This window comes from Callithrix jacchus, chromosome 20 (assembly GCF_049354715.1).
Source record: "Callithrix jacchus isolate 240 chromosome 20, calJac240_pri, whole genome shotgun sequence".
NCBI classification, from domain to species: domain Eukaryota; kingdom Metazoa; phylum Chordata; class Mammalia; order Primates; family Cebidae; genus Callithrix; species Callithrix jacchus.
This window is the reverse complement of record NC_133521.1, coordinates 29,749,914-29,765,077: the sequence shown is the minus strand read 5'-3', so window position 1 is coordinate 29,765,077 and position 15,164 is coordinate 29,749,914. Positions and strand designations below refer to the sequence as shown.

At 41.4% G+C, this 15,164-nt stretch overlaps 1 protein-coding gene across 5 annotated transcripts in view; it reads right to left on the bottom strand.

Annotated features, from left to right (window-relative positions):
* PMFBP1 (polyamine modulated factor 1 binding protein 1) overlaps window positions 1–9,847 on the bottom strand; it is a 52,059-nt gene extending 42,212 nt beyond the window's left edge. For 2 of the 5 annotated variants that reach the window (XM_017966892.4, XM_035282371.3), the window contains exons 1-3: window positions 9,675–9,847; window positions 8,597–8,668; window positions 2,946–3,098 (exon numbers count right to left, since the gene is read on the bottom strand). In XM_017966892.4, coding sequence (XP_017822381.2) covers window positions 2,946–2,972 — 27 coding nt within the window. In that variant the 5' untranslated portion in view covers window positions 2,973–3,098; window positions 8,597–8,668; window positions 9,675–9,847. Of the gene's footprint in view, window positions 1–2,945; window positions 3,099–8,596; window positions 8,669–9,202; window positions 9,315–9,451; window positions 9,544–9,674 lie in introns of those variants that run through there. The other 3 variants (XM_035282370.3, XM_035282372.3, XM_035282368.2) reach the window with 2 other exon arrangements.
* Window positions 9,848–15,164: the final 5,317 nt, after the last annotated feature.

Sequence of the window (15,164 nt, the reverse complement as noted above, 5' to 3'; positions counted from 1 at the left end):
GATTTCACCAGTTTTTTCACTAATGTTTTTTTTCTGTTCCAATATCCAGTCCAGGATTTTAGACTGCATTCAGGAGATTCAATTAAATATATATTTTTTCATTCCCAATGACTCAAAATGATACTGTGTAATAATGCCCATCAAGATTCTACTAATCTTCATATATTCAACGAATTACTTTTATCTGTAGGAATTAAACTTGCCTTATATAGATTAATGATAAAAATAGTGTCCTCTGTACACTTCAAAGATGAGTTTGGCAATCTGAGCTCTACTGAATATAAGGGCATGCACCCTATGCTCCCATCAGGGAATGCAGCCTGGGTAAATGGCTCAAAAGGCCCTTTCTTTTCTGGTTTGATTATTTTATTATGATATCTCTCTTGTTCTTTTCTCCTTTCACTTTAATTGAGATGCTCTTTCAATTCCGGGGCAGGGTGAGTTCTATAGTGAGGCAAGGGAAGTGCAAATTTTAAAAAAGCACTCTTCACCCTATTTCCTGCTCTGTTCCTAAGATTGGGAGCATAACATATTCTTGATTTGCAAGGTCATGTCACTTTCTTTTCTATCACTCACCCCTTCCCTGCCACTCCTTTTGTTATACATAACATCTAATGTAATATTTTAATCTTCTTACATAATTGTGGTCCTAACTCCTGCTTGTTTCCCCAGCTCCTCATTAGACAGTTGTCAGAATTTCAGAAAGTCTTGGTTTCCCTTTTGTTCCCATATTACATTTCCATGTGGAAGGCAGATCTTAAAGGGATTTTCCAAGCGGATGAGTATAAGTCTACATCTAATTGTGTATTTGTATGCGTAGTCTGCTATTTAAATTCTGCACTAAGTGCTAGGGGAAAAAAGAGCCCGCTTTAAAGCTTGTTTCAAGCTGTTAGACCTTCTTCTGGGCAATTAGAATAATAAAATGCAATTTAATACCTTTCTCCTTCCAAGTTGCCAGGTACATTTATAAGCCACATGGCTTTTCCTGACTGGGGGAATAAGAAAACTCATGACAGCAATGGTGAAATGTCCTAAAATGTTAATATTTAGAAAGAAGTAAATTATGATAATCTTCTTCCTGAGATCCATTTAGGAAACCAGTGGATTTTTTCTCTATTTGTGACTTCCTGAGGAAAGCAATGCTTATGACATGAAGTAGAAATGCTTTGTTGGTAGTATTTCTAGGGCATTGCAGAGGAACAATTTGTGGTTTCAATAGTGAAGCAGTAAGTCCTGGGAGAACTCTTAATAGACGCAATGAAAAGAGGCCAGATCCTTGACCACAAACAGTGAAGAATACAGTGGTGGCTTCACAGCCTCCCAGAGGCTAACTTTGGGTGTCCAGCAACAGGTCTATGCAGCTACGACCTGCTTTATGTTTACTGAGAATTCAAGTCACTAAATGGAAAGGAAGATCACCAGTAAAGAATTCTTGGAAACATGAAGTGTTTGGAGAGCTGTGGGAAAATGTCTCCCAGCTGGCTCTCCAGCTTGTGTGGATAAATTTAGAGACTGACTTAAAGACCTCGGGTTTAGAGCTTCCAAAGAAAGAAAACCTCAGACTGAAACGAAATTGCCTTCCTCAGACTGAAATGAAACTGCCTCAGCTGATGAACAGCCTAGGCTCTAGATAAGTATTGGTCCAAAATCAGTCTCCAGAAAGATGCTCTTGCCAGGAGGTCTGCGTGTTCACACATACGTAGGATCAGTGTTACTGAGTGTCTTGGCTTGGGCACCCTTTAAAGCAGGCTCTGTGACAAGGAACTGAGGGTCAAGTAGTAGTTGATGTGGGAGGTGGTCTTAGGACTCTGGTTGGGGAGTGGGAGACTGAAACAAGGAAGGGAAGAAAGCTGATAAAAGGTGTGTCCACCCGTTGATTGATGGGCATTTGGCTGCTTCCTTATTTTGGCATGTTGTATACAGATACAATGGAATGCTACTCAGCGATAAAAAGGAATGAATAAATGGCATTTGCAGCAACCTGGGCGGAATTGCAGACTATCATTCTAAGTAAAGTAACTCAGGAATGGGAAACCAAACATCGTATGTTCTTACTTATAAGTGGGAGCTAAGCTATGAGGATGCAAAGGCATAAGAAGGATACAGTGAACTTTGGGAACTCTGGGGAAAGGACAGGAGGGGGTGAAGGAGGGTTGAGTGTATACTGCTCAGGTGATGGGTGCACCAAAATCTCACAAATCTCTGATAAAGAACTTACTTACGTAACAAAAAAAAAAAAAAAAAAGAATTTGGTCGAAAAAAAGGTGTGTCATCAAGCTAGTTACCCATGTGAGCAACTGGGCTCAGTTCTATTGAGGAAGTCACGAGACAGAATGCCTTGAGTTACCTCTGACTAGGGAGAAAGGAAGGTGGGAGATTTAATCTACCATCCCCCATCTGATATTGCTTGAGGGTTGCTTCTAGGGGCATTAACTCTTGAGAACCTGAGCTTGTCCTAAGATCAGGTTCCTGTGTCCAGAAGAAAAGCTTGCAAGCAGTGAGACACAGGTGCGGCAACAAAGACCCCCTGCTACCCCGATGAACACTGATACCTTGGAGCAGGTGTGATGGTTTTTATTTTCATGGTTGACTTAGAAGTTTATCTGAGATCCATAGCAGATGCTGCTCTCCTTGTATCACTGTGATCTGATATTTTCAGGGCAATGGGTTGTAAATACAGGTGTGAAAGGCCAGATAAGGAAAATATTGTGCCTAGCATGTACATGACCTTGGAGATAGATGGAAAAATCCTGAAGGCAAGAATGACATTTTCTGTATGTATGTGTATTAGGGTATGCGTGTTTAATTCTCTTAATTCTCTCTCATTGCTTGTTCAATAAGTGCTCTTGAATGAACAGTGAAACAACTTTCTATTGTTTCCCCCCAAGGAATCAGAGGCATAAGTCAAGGGAGCAGGGGTGGCTAGCCGCTGCCAAGTCCCTTACGTGGCTGCTGTTCATTGCCTCCTCCATGCAGAGCTGATTGTCTTGCAAGGTCTTCCTTTGTCTCTTGCAGGCATCATGCAGCTTCTTGATGTCAAGTTGCAGGCTTCACAGCTTGCTGTTCAGGCTGCTCACTTCTCTGTCTCTCTCCCCTGCCTAGGCAGCCAGAAAAACAAAAGCATCAATTATAAGCTATCAAGAAAGTGCTTGCTTTCGTTCACTTAACAGGTTGACAGAGACTTTAAATTTGCTGGAAATTTGTCCATCAACCGTTAGCTGTTATTACTCATCCTGTGTAACATTTACACAGTTTCCAATTGCCTGGTGTCTGAGCGCTCTGCATTATTCAGACAATTACTGATTTATATTAATTAATCTTCACCACACTGTGGGGGTGCACTGCAGACAATTCCCCTGTTTTCCAAGAGGAAGTCAGTGCCTAGAATAATTCCAGGCACCTAGTGGACTGTCTATAAATATTAATGGCTCTGCCACTGATGAACATATTGAGATGTCAAATGAACTTGTCAAGCAAGGAGAGTGAATCCATGATGGGCTTGAGGTGGGATTCTGAAGTCTCTTACCTTTCTCTTCCACCCACTAAACCAAAGGATCTCCCTCACCTATAAACCCAGTGCTTTTCTTTAGAGACATTCACAAGGGAAATGAAAGTAAAATCCCTGGGCTGGTGGTGTAAGATCTCTGTCTTTGATTATGAGTGAAAAGAATTAGCTAATTGTTGCTAGATGGGGATGGAAAGTAGTGATTGACATATAAATAGAGTGTATGGGCCAGAGTAACTTGAGTGGGGGTGTGGGTGCAGAGCTGTTGTAGGAGGGTGGGGCTTCATCACACCATGATGCCACCTCCGCTCCCAGTGTTGTGGCTGGCAATGGTGTCAAAGGAATGAGGAAGAAGTCCCATGTGAAGCTGTGTAGTCCTTCATTTCTTTCACTATGCTGGCTTTCTACAACACTCATGAGCACCACTGATGAGTTTTAAATCTAGGAACTGAGGCTGGTTTCTTTATGGTAAGTACATAGTTTGGCTCTGTGTCCCCACCCAAATCTCATCCCGAATTGTAATCCCCATGTGTTGAGGGAGAAACCTGGTGGGAGGTGATTGAGTCATGGGGGTGGTTTCCCCCATGCTGTTCTTGTAATAGTGAGTTCTCATGAGCTCTGATAGTTTAAAAGTGTGGCACTTACCCTTGCTCTCTCTCTTTCCTGCTGCCATGTAAGATGTGCCTTGCTTCCCCTTTGCCTTCTGCCATGATTGTAAATTTCCTGAGGTCTCACCAGGTATGTGGAACTGTGAGTCAATTAAACCTGTTTTCTTGATAAATTACTCATTCTTTGGTATTTCTTTATAGCAGTGCAAACATGGACTAATACAGTACGTATCTCTTAGGTTAGATTGCCCAGAAGGTTCTTAAATGAAGATTCATGTCATCTATTAAAGAAACACTCCCAAGAGAAACCAGCATGGAAGAGGGGAAAGCTGGACAGGGAAGAGGAAAAAAACAAGAACAGGTACATTTTCAGAGAGTCCCTGTGGGCAGTAATTTTAGCCTGATTATACAGGAAACTCCGGAATATGAGTTACACCTTAGAGTCTGTCCTGATCAGTGCCAATGAAAGCTGGGCTGTCAAACTCAGCATCAGTTAGTCAATGGCCAATGGCTGCCCAATGGGTTATAAACTCCTAAGAACTTCCAACTCTCTGCCCCTGTAGACAAAGTGACTTCAATAGTCTCAAGGCAATTCTTCTAAGAGAATTACAGCTACAAAAGTGCACAGTAGGCAGGGTATAGGTACATGAAAATAGTGAAGGAATCTAAGCCATAGTGTCCAAGGTCTCACATCTGGTTAGCAATAAGGCCAGGAGAGCATGTTCATCCTGACCCTGCAGCTAGTGCTCTGCCATCATATCTGACTGACTGGTCTGTCTTTTGAAATATATGAGCTGCATAACACACATTCCCAGAGGAACTGGAGACCTGATATGGATATTGTAAATCAAGCCTTACTGGACGGGTCAGTTTAAAGAACTCCTGCACAAGGCCGAGGGGCTGCAGAGGACAACGGTGAGAATCGGACACTGCAATGTCAGAGTATTCGGAATTCAGAAGGTTTCCCAGAAGTGCTGCTGTCTCTGCTGATTTATTTCTTCATTTCCATTTAGTACCTGGATTTTTTTTTTAACCACTTTACAGTTTAATTAGGTTAACGGCATGGCTCTGTCATTAAAAGGATTTCATTATCTCAAAACTCTCCCTCCTCCTCTCTTGCTCCCATCCTTCGTTTCTCACTTCCAGAAAAATAACAGTGGATGTCAACTGCCCCAAGCATGTAATTACCATTAAGACAACTACCGGGGACTCTCTTAAGAGAATACATGTAGAGTGGCTTTAAAAAATGGTGTACAGACACTGTTTTCTAACTTGGAAACAAAATCCTTAACTCGATAGTGCAGTAGTTTGATTCTGGTGCTTTGGATCCCTTTCTTGCAGTTACCACACTGGGAATAGGGTATGGAGCCCCTCTGGGAAATGGGACCCTGTGGAGCCTCTCCGCTCTGGCCACAGGACTGTCTTTCTTTGGCATCTATGAGCAGGTTAGGTGACCACAAGATGCCTGCTCCGCAGGAGAGCCAAATGCCCTATACTCTTGCCTTGGTGCTGAATATATGTGTTTCAAGGCAGGGACCCTGACACCAGATTGTTCCCCATGGAGACTAGCACACTGAGGGCTGACTAACAAAATACTGATGATACACACTTGAGTCTTTCTAAATTAAAAGTTAAGTGCTCTCCCTCAGGTCAGTAGAAATATCCTTTCTTCCCCCAGTTTTGGATGTCCTCTGAGTAGAAGAGGCCTGATAGTCCAATTTTTTTGCACCACCAGAACTTCGGAATTGAATCCTTAATGTAGATGATCTCATCTAATTTGTATATTTAGCGTTGGCTCAGAGTCTCTCAGAAAGTGTCTTCATTCATGAAACAAGAGGTTTGGAATAAATCATCTTTCTTTCAACATTCCTTAAACCAGTTGAATAACCAATATGTTTTGATGTACATCAAGGAAATTTACTTTTGAAACAAAACGTAACCATTCTCTCCTGAAGACCAGTTGTGATGGATCAGAACAGGGGTAAAGATTCTGGGAGAGTGATCAGGTGATTTCCAGAACCATGTTCGATTTTTAATTGTAAAAGTTATTAGAAAAAGCTGTGCTCAACTCAGAACCCCAGAAAAGCAAATGTTTCCAAGGTCTCAGTGAACCTAATTTCTTGTTAGTATCTTGCACGAATATTAACCGTAAACTATTTATAATCGTATCTACTTTATGAAAGCTGAATTCCAGGCAGATGCCTTTTGAGTATCAACATACAATAGGAAAAGATTTAATCTGACATTTCATCAATCATAGCTCTGTAACCATTACTAGGGCATGAGATGAACTGAGAACATAATGTTGACCCTCAGGCACCATCTGATCCTGTCCTGGATCTGAAGTCATTAACAATGGCTGAAATCGCAAGTCTCTGCTGCTAGGTGAGTTTTCATTTACCTAAGTCATGTACTTACATACCCGGTTTGTCTTCTATAAGGATGGAACCTGGTCACTCTGCTTTGAAACATATGACATCAGCAGCAGCTATCAACCCACAGGCAAAATGACTAGTGCTGATACTGTAGTTATTACCATATTCCTTATAACTATTGAAAAATAGGTTATTTACCGAAGCAAATGGTCTGTATTATTAAATGGATCTTTTGTCAAAAAGCATGGTATCTCAAACATGTATTTCAAAAGAGGAGAAGAAATTTTTCTCTAGGTTTCCAAGTATTGACAGTCTCAAGCTTCTTCTTGGGGGAAGCTGATGTTAAATTGAAGCTCGTGATTCAGTAGCACTTTCAGAGCACAAGAACATTGCAAAGATTCAAAATGGCAGCATTCCCAGGGATCTGGCATTTCAAGAAAACTTGGGTGGCAATTTCCAGAGTAATTTTGGAATCAACCAATAACACCATAAAGGTCATCATCTTTGGGATATTATTTTATTTGTCTGAGGATGAGAACAAATCTTCAATCATCAGTGGGAAACCACTTTTAACCACCAATAATATCAGAACTATTGAATTTATAGTGAGTGCCTTAAGAAGCATGAAGTCTTAAAAACTAACGTTGATTCAGGAATTTTTACATTTCACTTGTGTCATAATAGAGTTTACAGTTATCTACAGTAATTTTAAATACTATTATTGATATTACTAACTTGATTCCCAAGTTTGCTTTTCCATTTTTAGAAATATTATAGTTTTTGCATTACTTATGATTGGAATTAATGGAAACTTATACAAGGTTTTGCCTGTGAACAAAAATTTAGGACGATTTATGTTCATATACTGAAGAGTGACTATATTTTATGGTATTCTAAATTCTTTAAAACTTGGCACACCCTATAAGTATATGGTCTAGGATACATATGACATATGGTGGAGATCAGCCAGCTAAGGAATGTGGGCTGATTCTGTTGGCACTTGGGCAGTTTTCACAGGCTTTTCACTATCATATCATTTGAGAAATTATTCTACTAAGAAGGTAAGCTCCATGAGAGTAGAGATTTTTGTCTATTTTGTTCACTGCTTTATTCCCAGCTCCTAGAACAATGAATGCCTGGCACATTGAAGATGCTCCAAAGATATAACTTAAGTGAAGAAACAGCCTTCTTGAAAATCCATACCAGATCCTTGTTCCCCACAGAACTGGTAGCAAGTTCTGCATGGCTTCAGTAATGCAGCAGGCAAGGAGTGGACTGCCTCTTTCAGAATCTGCTCACCTCTTGGTAGGAGGTCTGCTGAAAGCACATCGTATGTGGAACAATCCTTTACTCATCAAAACAGCCCCCTTAAATTCTTTCTGGAAGAAGGTAGGGCATACACAAACATAGTTTGTTGTTGTTTTTGAGACAGAGTCTTTGTCGCCCAGGCTGGAATGTACTGGCATGATTGTGTCTCACTGCGGTTTCAACCTCTCAGGCTCAAGTGATTCAGTTATCTTAGCCTCCTGAGTAGCTGGGACCAAGAGAGCATCCCACCACACCTGGCTATTTAAAAAAAATATTTTTTATACAGACAGGGGTTTTACCATGTCGCCCAGGCTCGTCTCAAATTCTTGGGCTCAAGCGATCCTCCTGCCTTGGCCTCCCAACGTGCTGGGATTACAGGTGTGAGTCACCACACCTGGCCCCATAAACACAGTTTGACCAAAATATTAAACTAACCAGACACTCCATTTAAGAGAATATTAGCAACAATAGTTAATATTGATTAAGTGCTTTCTATATGCACTATCTTTGCTAATCCTCATGCCAAGTCTTTGGAATAGGTGCTCATCATTCATATTTTCTAGATAAGGCAAAGGAAACTTAGAGTAGGCAACAAACTCAGTATAATCATACTGCTGGCACATACGAACCCAGACTCACCCAGCTTGAGTCTGGGCTCCTAAACACTATGTTCTGCTGCCCACCTCTGTCCATGATATTTTGTGATGCTTATTACTGGAATTTTGAATCATAAAACATGAAAAAAGGTCGCTTGTAATGAAGATTCAACTCCATGTATGTAGAGGAGTTGGGAGGCTTACCTCATCTTTCATTTCCTTGGCAGCTCTCAATTCTCCTTTAACCTTTAGTATTTTCCAAGCTTTGTTGTAAACCTGAAAAAGTCCAAATATTTAAGATGGAAAAAGTATAAATGAGCCTGCCCTTTAAAGATTTTCCCAGCTGGATCTATGCCCTCAGCAAGAGGTTTGGGAAATTTTCCTGAACTGTTAGCAATACCTACTTACCTACCCATCTGTTTGTGTTTTCAAAAGTGTGTTAAAACCTCCACATGGCAGGACTGTGGTTTTACATCTTTTCCAGAAAGTCAGTACTTGGTGAACCAAATGCTTTCTGAATTCACCCTTTTTGGAAAGCAAGAAGTCTGAATCGAGTTTACTTTTTGGATGTCTATGTACTTTATGGCTCAGATATAGTTAACATTATGTACTTATTATGAACCAGACATGATGTGCATGACCCAACTTCATTCTCACATGAACCCTGGGAGGCAGGCACTACTACTATCCTCATTTATAGATGAGAAACTGAGGCCCAGAGATGGTAAGTGACCTACCCAAGGTCACAGAGGCTCACTTACTACTCTGTGAGGAGCTTCTATTAATTTTGTAACTATTCATATGAAATACCTGATGATATGATGTTTTTGAAGCATCAACTTGCCATAATGTTGGTGCTTATAAAGTTAGGAAACTTGTGAAGTGCTGAGACTTATCTAGATAGAAAGCCTCCAAGGAAACCAAAGATCTTTGCACATGTATGTGTGTGTAAGCACAGGATGATGCATTTGAGGTCATAATGCACTGAACTTATTAAAATTATCTAATTCATTCTGTTTTTAACCCTGAAACTAGAGAATATTTTCACCAGGAACTTACCTGCAGAACAGCTCAAAGAATGAGAAGCTATCAAAATACTCATTCTTTGTAATAAACCACATCCCCTATCCCTAATATAAGCCAAGAGGAAGAAAGAATGCTGGTGATCTGTGGAATTTAGAATGTTTTATGGAGCAGAATTCTGATCTCCTGCATTGTATGCCCTCCGAAGTCTTCCTGCACACAGGTGTGCTGTGGGAATGGAGGTGTGCCTCAGGCTCACCTGGTGGGGACAGGCTACGTGATGGTGCAGCAACACACAACACCCAAGTCTCAGTGGCTTACAACCGTGAAGGTTTATTTTTCACTCATCCTACATGTCCTTTACGAGTCAGCCGGGGCTCTGCTGCACATTGTCCTCAGCCTCCTGGTAGTCCCCAGCTGGCGGAAACTTCTATTATCTGGTATGTTGCCTGTTGCCATGGTAGCAGAAAAAGAACTTGGAGAATCACCTACTGGTTCTTAAAGTGGAAGTGAAACACTTTGCTTTGGCTCACATTTCATTAGCCAAAACAAGCATGCCCAACTTCTTCCTTTATCTCCCCAAGGAAATATAGGCATATGTCAGAGAGATTGCAGGTTCAGTGTCTGACCACCAAAATAAAGCAAATATCAGTGAGGCAAGTCACATAAATTTCTCAGTGCATAGAAAACGTACACGTTTATACTATATTGTGGTCTACTAAGTGTGTCTAAATGGCACTATGTCTAAAAAAACAAGGTGCATAACTTAATTAAAATAATTTATTGCTAAAAAATGCTGATGCAAACACAAGAGAGCACATGCTGTTGGAAAAACGGTGCTGACAGACTTGATGCAGGATTGCTACAAATCTCCAATTTGTTAATAATGCTGTATTTGTGAAGCACAGTAAAATGAAGAGCAATAACACGAGGTATCCCTGTATTGGGGAACACCACAAATGACTTCCACACTAGTCAAGCAAGAAGATTAAAAACAGTGTGGCATAAAGAACACTAAACAGGGTTCTAGGCCACCAAGCTTCTAAACCTCATTCAGCACCTCACTGGAGGAGTGGCCTTTGGAAAGGCCTTCATCTCTCTGAACCTATGTTTCTGCTTCTGAAGCTGTAATAAACGGCCTTTAAAGTTCTTTCCTAGCTTTAAAGTTTACTAATTCAGTGCTCTACCATGATGGCATCTTTCTTTAGGAGGAACTATGAACTCAGCTCAAGTATCATACAAAAAGTTATAACAGAACAAATGTATCCTTGAGAATCACACTTCTCTGCAGGCAAGCCCGCTGCATAGTCAGGAGATGATTCTGAAATCTTGTCCAAAAGACAGAAAAATGATTTTCTAGATTGTGATGATTTCATCCACTGTGAAGTTAAGCAGCTGTAGTTGCAAGAACCAAGAGCATTTCAAAGGAAAAGTAGAAGGCACAGGTTCTAATAATTGCATGAAAATATATTGAAATGTACTAAGTAAGGTAAATAAGAAGAAAAAAAGAGAGCTGGAGTTTGTCCCATGAAGGAGATGTCAGAATCTTGAGTCATTAACAATAGCAGTGGGCCGTTTGGAAGGGCTTATGATGAAAAAACTGGAAGTGTTATATGATAGGTTTCTGATGCATTTGACAGTAATGTTTGCCAGATGGATAGGGAAGAGTGCTTTGAGGGAGCCCCACAGGCTTTATGAAATGCTCATGTGAACCCTCACAGTGCTGTCCAACTGTGGAGTGCGGCTGGACAGACATTTTGTGGAGGAGGGACTCATCCCAGAGGGAGGGGCTCTCTACCAGATCCCCAGCTACTGACTCTGGAGCCAGGACTTCGTTCATGTCTCTCTCTTCTCAAACCCTTGTTCTTACATATTCTGTTCTGCCTCTGCGTCTCTGTTGAGACCTTCACTTCTTCATGTCTTGTCTGCTCCATCTGCCCAGGGAACTCCTTTCTTGTATTCAAAACTCCTGCCATCTGCTTTTCAAAGTAGGCCTTCTCTTGATGACAGCTGTACCTAAAAATAAAAAAAAAAAAAAGATTGTAGTGAAAAGAAATACTTGGTCAGAACTTCTAGTGATGTTTTGTGCCTCTCTTCAGTCCACTCTCAGAGCACCTTGCAGATTCCCAAAAAACGCCTAACACCACATCTCAAGTGGGTGACTAAGGTAGCAAGTATCAAGCTAGGTGTGCAAAAAGAGAATGTAGCCATTTCTATCACTCAGTGTTTTTGCGAGCCCCATTTTCATCAAATGGCAGAAAACATAATCTTGGTAATTTCTGAGAAAATGCCATGACTTTCAGGTTAAAAATGAATCAGTTCATGATTCCCTTGACCTCTTTAAGGCCTCTCCAGAGTCTGCCGAAGTTTTTGAGGCCCCAGTTTGGATTCTGGCACCAGGGAAGCTTCTGGTCCATGGCCATAGGCATCTCTCCCAGCTAGAGTATGGTGAGGTGTCATTGCCCTGGTCAGTAGACCACAAGTATTAGTCTGTTCTCACATTGCTATATGGAAATACTTGAAACTGGGTAATTTATAAAGAAAAGAGGTTTAATTGATTCACAGTTCCGCATGGCTGGGGAGGCCTAAGGAATCTTAACAATCATGGCAGAAGGCACCTGTTCACAAGGCAGCAAGAGAGAGAATGAGTGCCAGCAGAGGAAATGCCAGATGCTTATAATACCATCAGATCGTGTGAGAACTCACTCGCTATGATGAGAACAGCATGGGGGAAAATGCCCCATAATTCAATTACCTCCCACCAGCTCCCTGTTACAACACATGGGGATTACTGTATTATAATTCAAGATGACACAGCCAAACCATAGCACCATATATCCAGTGTCTTCCTCATTCTAAGGGCTTTGGATCGTCTGGCCCTTCCTCATCCTTTAAAGATGTTCCTCCCTGTTCCCCATGAAGACACAAATACATGCACACACACGAGTGGTCTCAGACCATCTCTTAGACCTGTCCTATCAATATTCTGTGTTTTGCCTTGAAAGGTATTGAGAGAAAGAGGACAGGATGCTTACTTTCCTGATTTTGATTAAAAGTCTCCCTTTAGCCCTTGGATCGTTAAACCTATCTGGGAATCTGCTGTCTTTCCTGCCTTCTGCCCCATCTCATGTATCTCACCAGGGTCTAATTCTCCTGCTTCTGTTCCAATTACCCTATTCCTCCCCTTTTCTAACTCAGAGGGCATTTGTTTAGTTTTGGAGAGAGGAAGGAAAAGGGGTACGAGTGAACAAGTTCTCTGAAATGCAGTTTGAGCAGGTCAGGATGTGAAACACATCAGTTAGTACTTCACATACCACCTGTCCACATTAGCTTGCACCAATGCCATAATCACAGATTGCTAATGTTGACTCTCTCCCCCAAGGAACTGTTAACTGTCTGGGTATATAGTTGACTCCTGGCCTTAGAGCAACATTGGTGCCCTAAGGAACACTGACTATATATTTTCCTTCTTGGCCTGGACAGAAGACTATCAAGGGTCTGTTTTTCCTAATCTAAAACATGTTTCCAGGTTTTCAAGGAAAGAGATGCTTTTCTGGTTTAAAACTCAAGCTATCTTTATGGGATAAGACAAACTACTTAGGCTTACCTACACTAAGCCATAAGTCTTTCCTTTACTTATGCTGGGCCTTAGAATTTTCTCCAGTGTTCTACCTCCTACCAATGAAAAAAGCGGGATGAATCTTAGAGTTCTTAATTATTGAAATGGCGAGAGGGTGCTCAACATTGTCTCTATTTTTAAAAATATGTGAGCCCCATGAACAGACAGGGATGCTCATTGTATACTAAATTATTTCTACCCAGAATGTGTGATTAAAGCCAATGTGCAGAGGCTTGTCATGAAGAGAGTTCACCTTTTTGAATCCAAATCCAGTTCTAAAGGAGAAAATCCCTGGTTGGGCAGGGCATAACTGGTAGGAGGAGGTGGCATGAGGAGATGATGTTAGAGATGGTATTTGCCAGGGTTTGAGGTTCTGCATAGTAACATAGTGAATAGGAACCTGATACCAATGTCACTGACTGAGCCATAGTCCAATCCCAGGAGTGAGGTTCTTCTGGAGAGAAAGTAGGGCTAGTCAGGTCTCCCCAAAAAGAGGCTTTTGAATGACAGAAGAAATGAGGGGCCAGGAGGAGCAGAAGGAATCCAGGAGTTATGAGACTCACTGTCCTAGGTGAAAGCCTCTCCATGTGGCTCTCTCCTTTGCTACCTTTCACAGAGGCTGTTTGTTGTCTGATCCAATATCCATATTCTTTTATTTTCCTTAGTAACAGACACTAATTTTATTGGGATGCACATACACTCATCTAAAAGACTATATCTCCCAGCCTCTCTTGCAGCTAGTATGACAATGTGTCTAAGTTTTGGTCAATGAGACATAAAAGGAGGAATTGTGGGGACTTCCATGAAATCTTCTTAAAGAGAAGTAGAGCACAGCTCTTTGTTCTTTCCCACTTTTCTAATGGCTTGCAATGCTGATTTAATGCCTGGTGTTCCAGCAGCCATCTGGAACGTGAGGCCTTGATGATATGAAACCAACACTGCTAGCCCTGGATAGAAAGAGCAATTTCTGTCTTGGTTAAGTCATGATTTTGTTTTTAATTTTTCTGTTTCATACAGCTGAATCTAATGCAAGCTGACAAAACACCCTTATTAAAGTTATTCTCAGAGAGCTCTCTCTACAATTCACTAACTATTTCTAGTACCTCCGCTAGTTGCTTATTCTGTCCGTTTTGGAACCCCTGTTTCATCGTGGATCAGATCTTTGGCGATTCCACAGACATGTTTCTCAAATGCCCTTTCCCTTCCTCGCCTTGCCTTGGCTTTCTCTTGAGACATCAGTTCTTTATTTTCTGATGTCTTTCTCCTTCTCCACTTGCTGTATGGAGTAGAAAGAGCCAGGATTAGGGAGAGAGGAACATCTTAGCCTTCCCACTGCCACCACCATTACTTCCATGCCATTCTGGAAATTTTCCTGTTTTGAAGTACACAGTCCATCTAATCTTTGTTGCCATTGTCATTGACTGACATGGAGAAAATTCTCCCGCTTGATTGCTCTATCTTTCTTTCTTTATGAAATATATTATTTCTGCCTGTCAAAAGTCACACATCTTCCAGACCCAACCCAATTGCCATTTCTTTCACCTTCCCTACAACCACATGTCATATTAACACTTGTATGGCAGTTACTATATGCTGGGCAGTGTTCTGAACATAAAATAACAGGGCTGATCCTCACAGCAGCCTTGTGGTGTGTACCCTTCCCCCTTACAGCCCTTTTCCTACACCTCCTTTAACGCAGTGATCTGCCTTTATTATGGTTGTTTGTGATTTGCTTTGTTTCTCCCCAAAGGTAGCAGGGATCTATTCTGGTGAAAGAACAGGAACACGCAGACTTTTTGCAATCATTTTAGATTTCCAGAAAAGTTGCAAAAATAGTGCAGAGTTCCTGTATACCCTTTCCCCGGTCTCCCCAATATTGACATCTTAACACGATAATGATACGATAATCACAACTAAGAAACTAACACGGGTCCGGCCGGGCGCGGTGGCTCACGTCTGTAATCCCAGCACTTTGGGAGGCCAAGGCGGGTGGATCACGAGGTCAAGAGATTGAGACCATCCTGGCCAACACAGTGAAACCCTGTCTCTACTAAAAATACAAAAAAATTAGCCGGGAGTGGTGGCACACGCCTGTGGTCCCAGCTACTATGGAGGCTGAGGTGGAAGAAT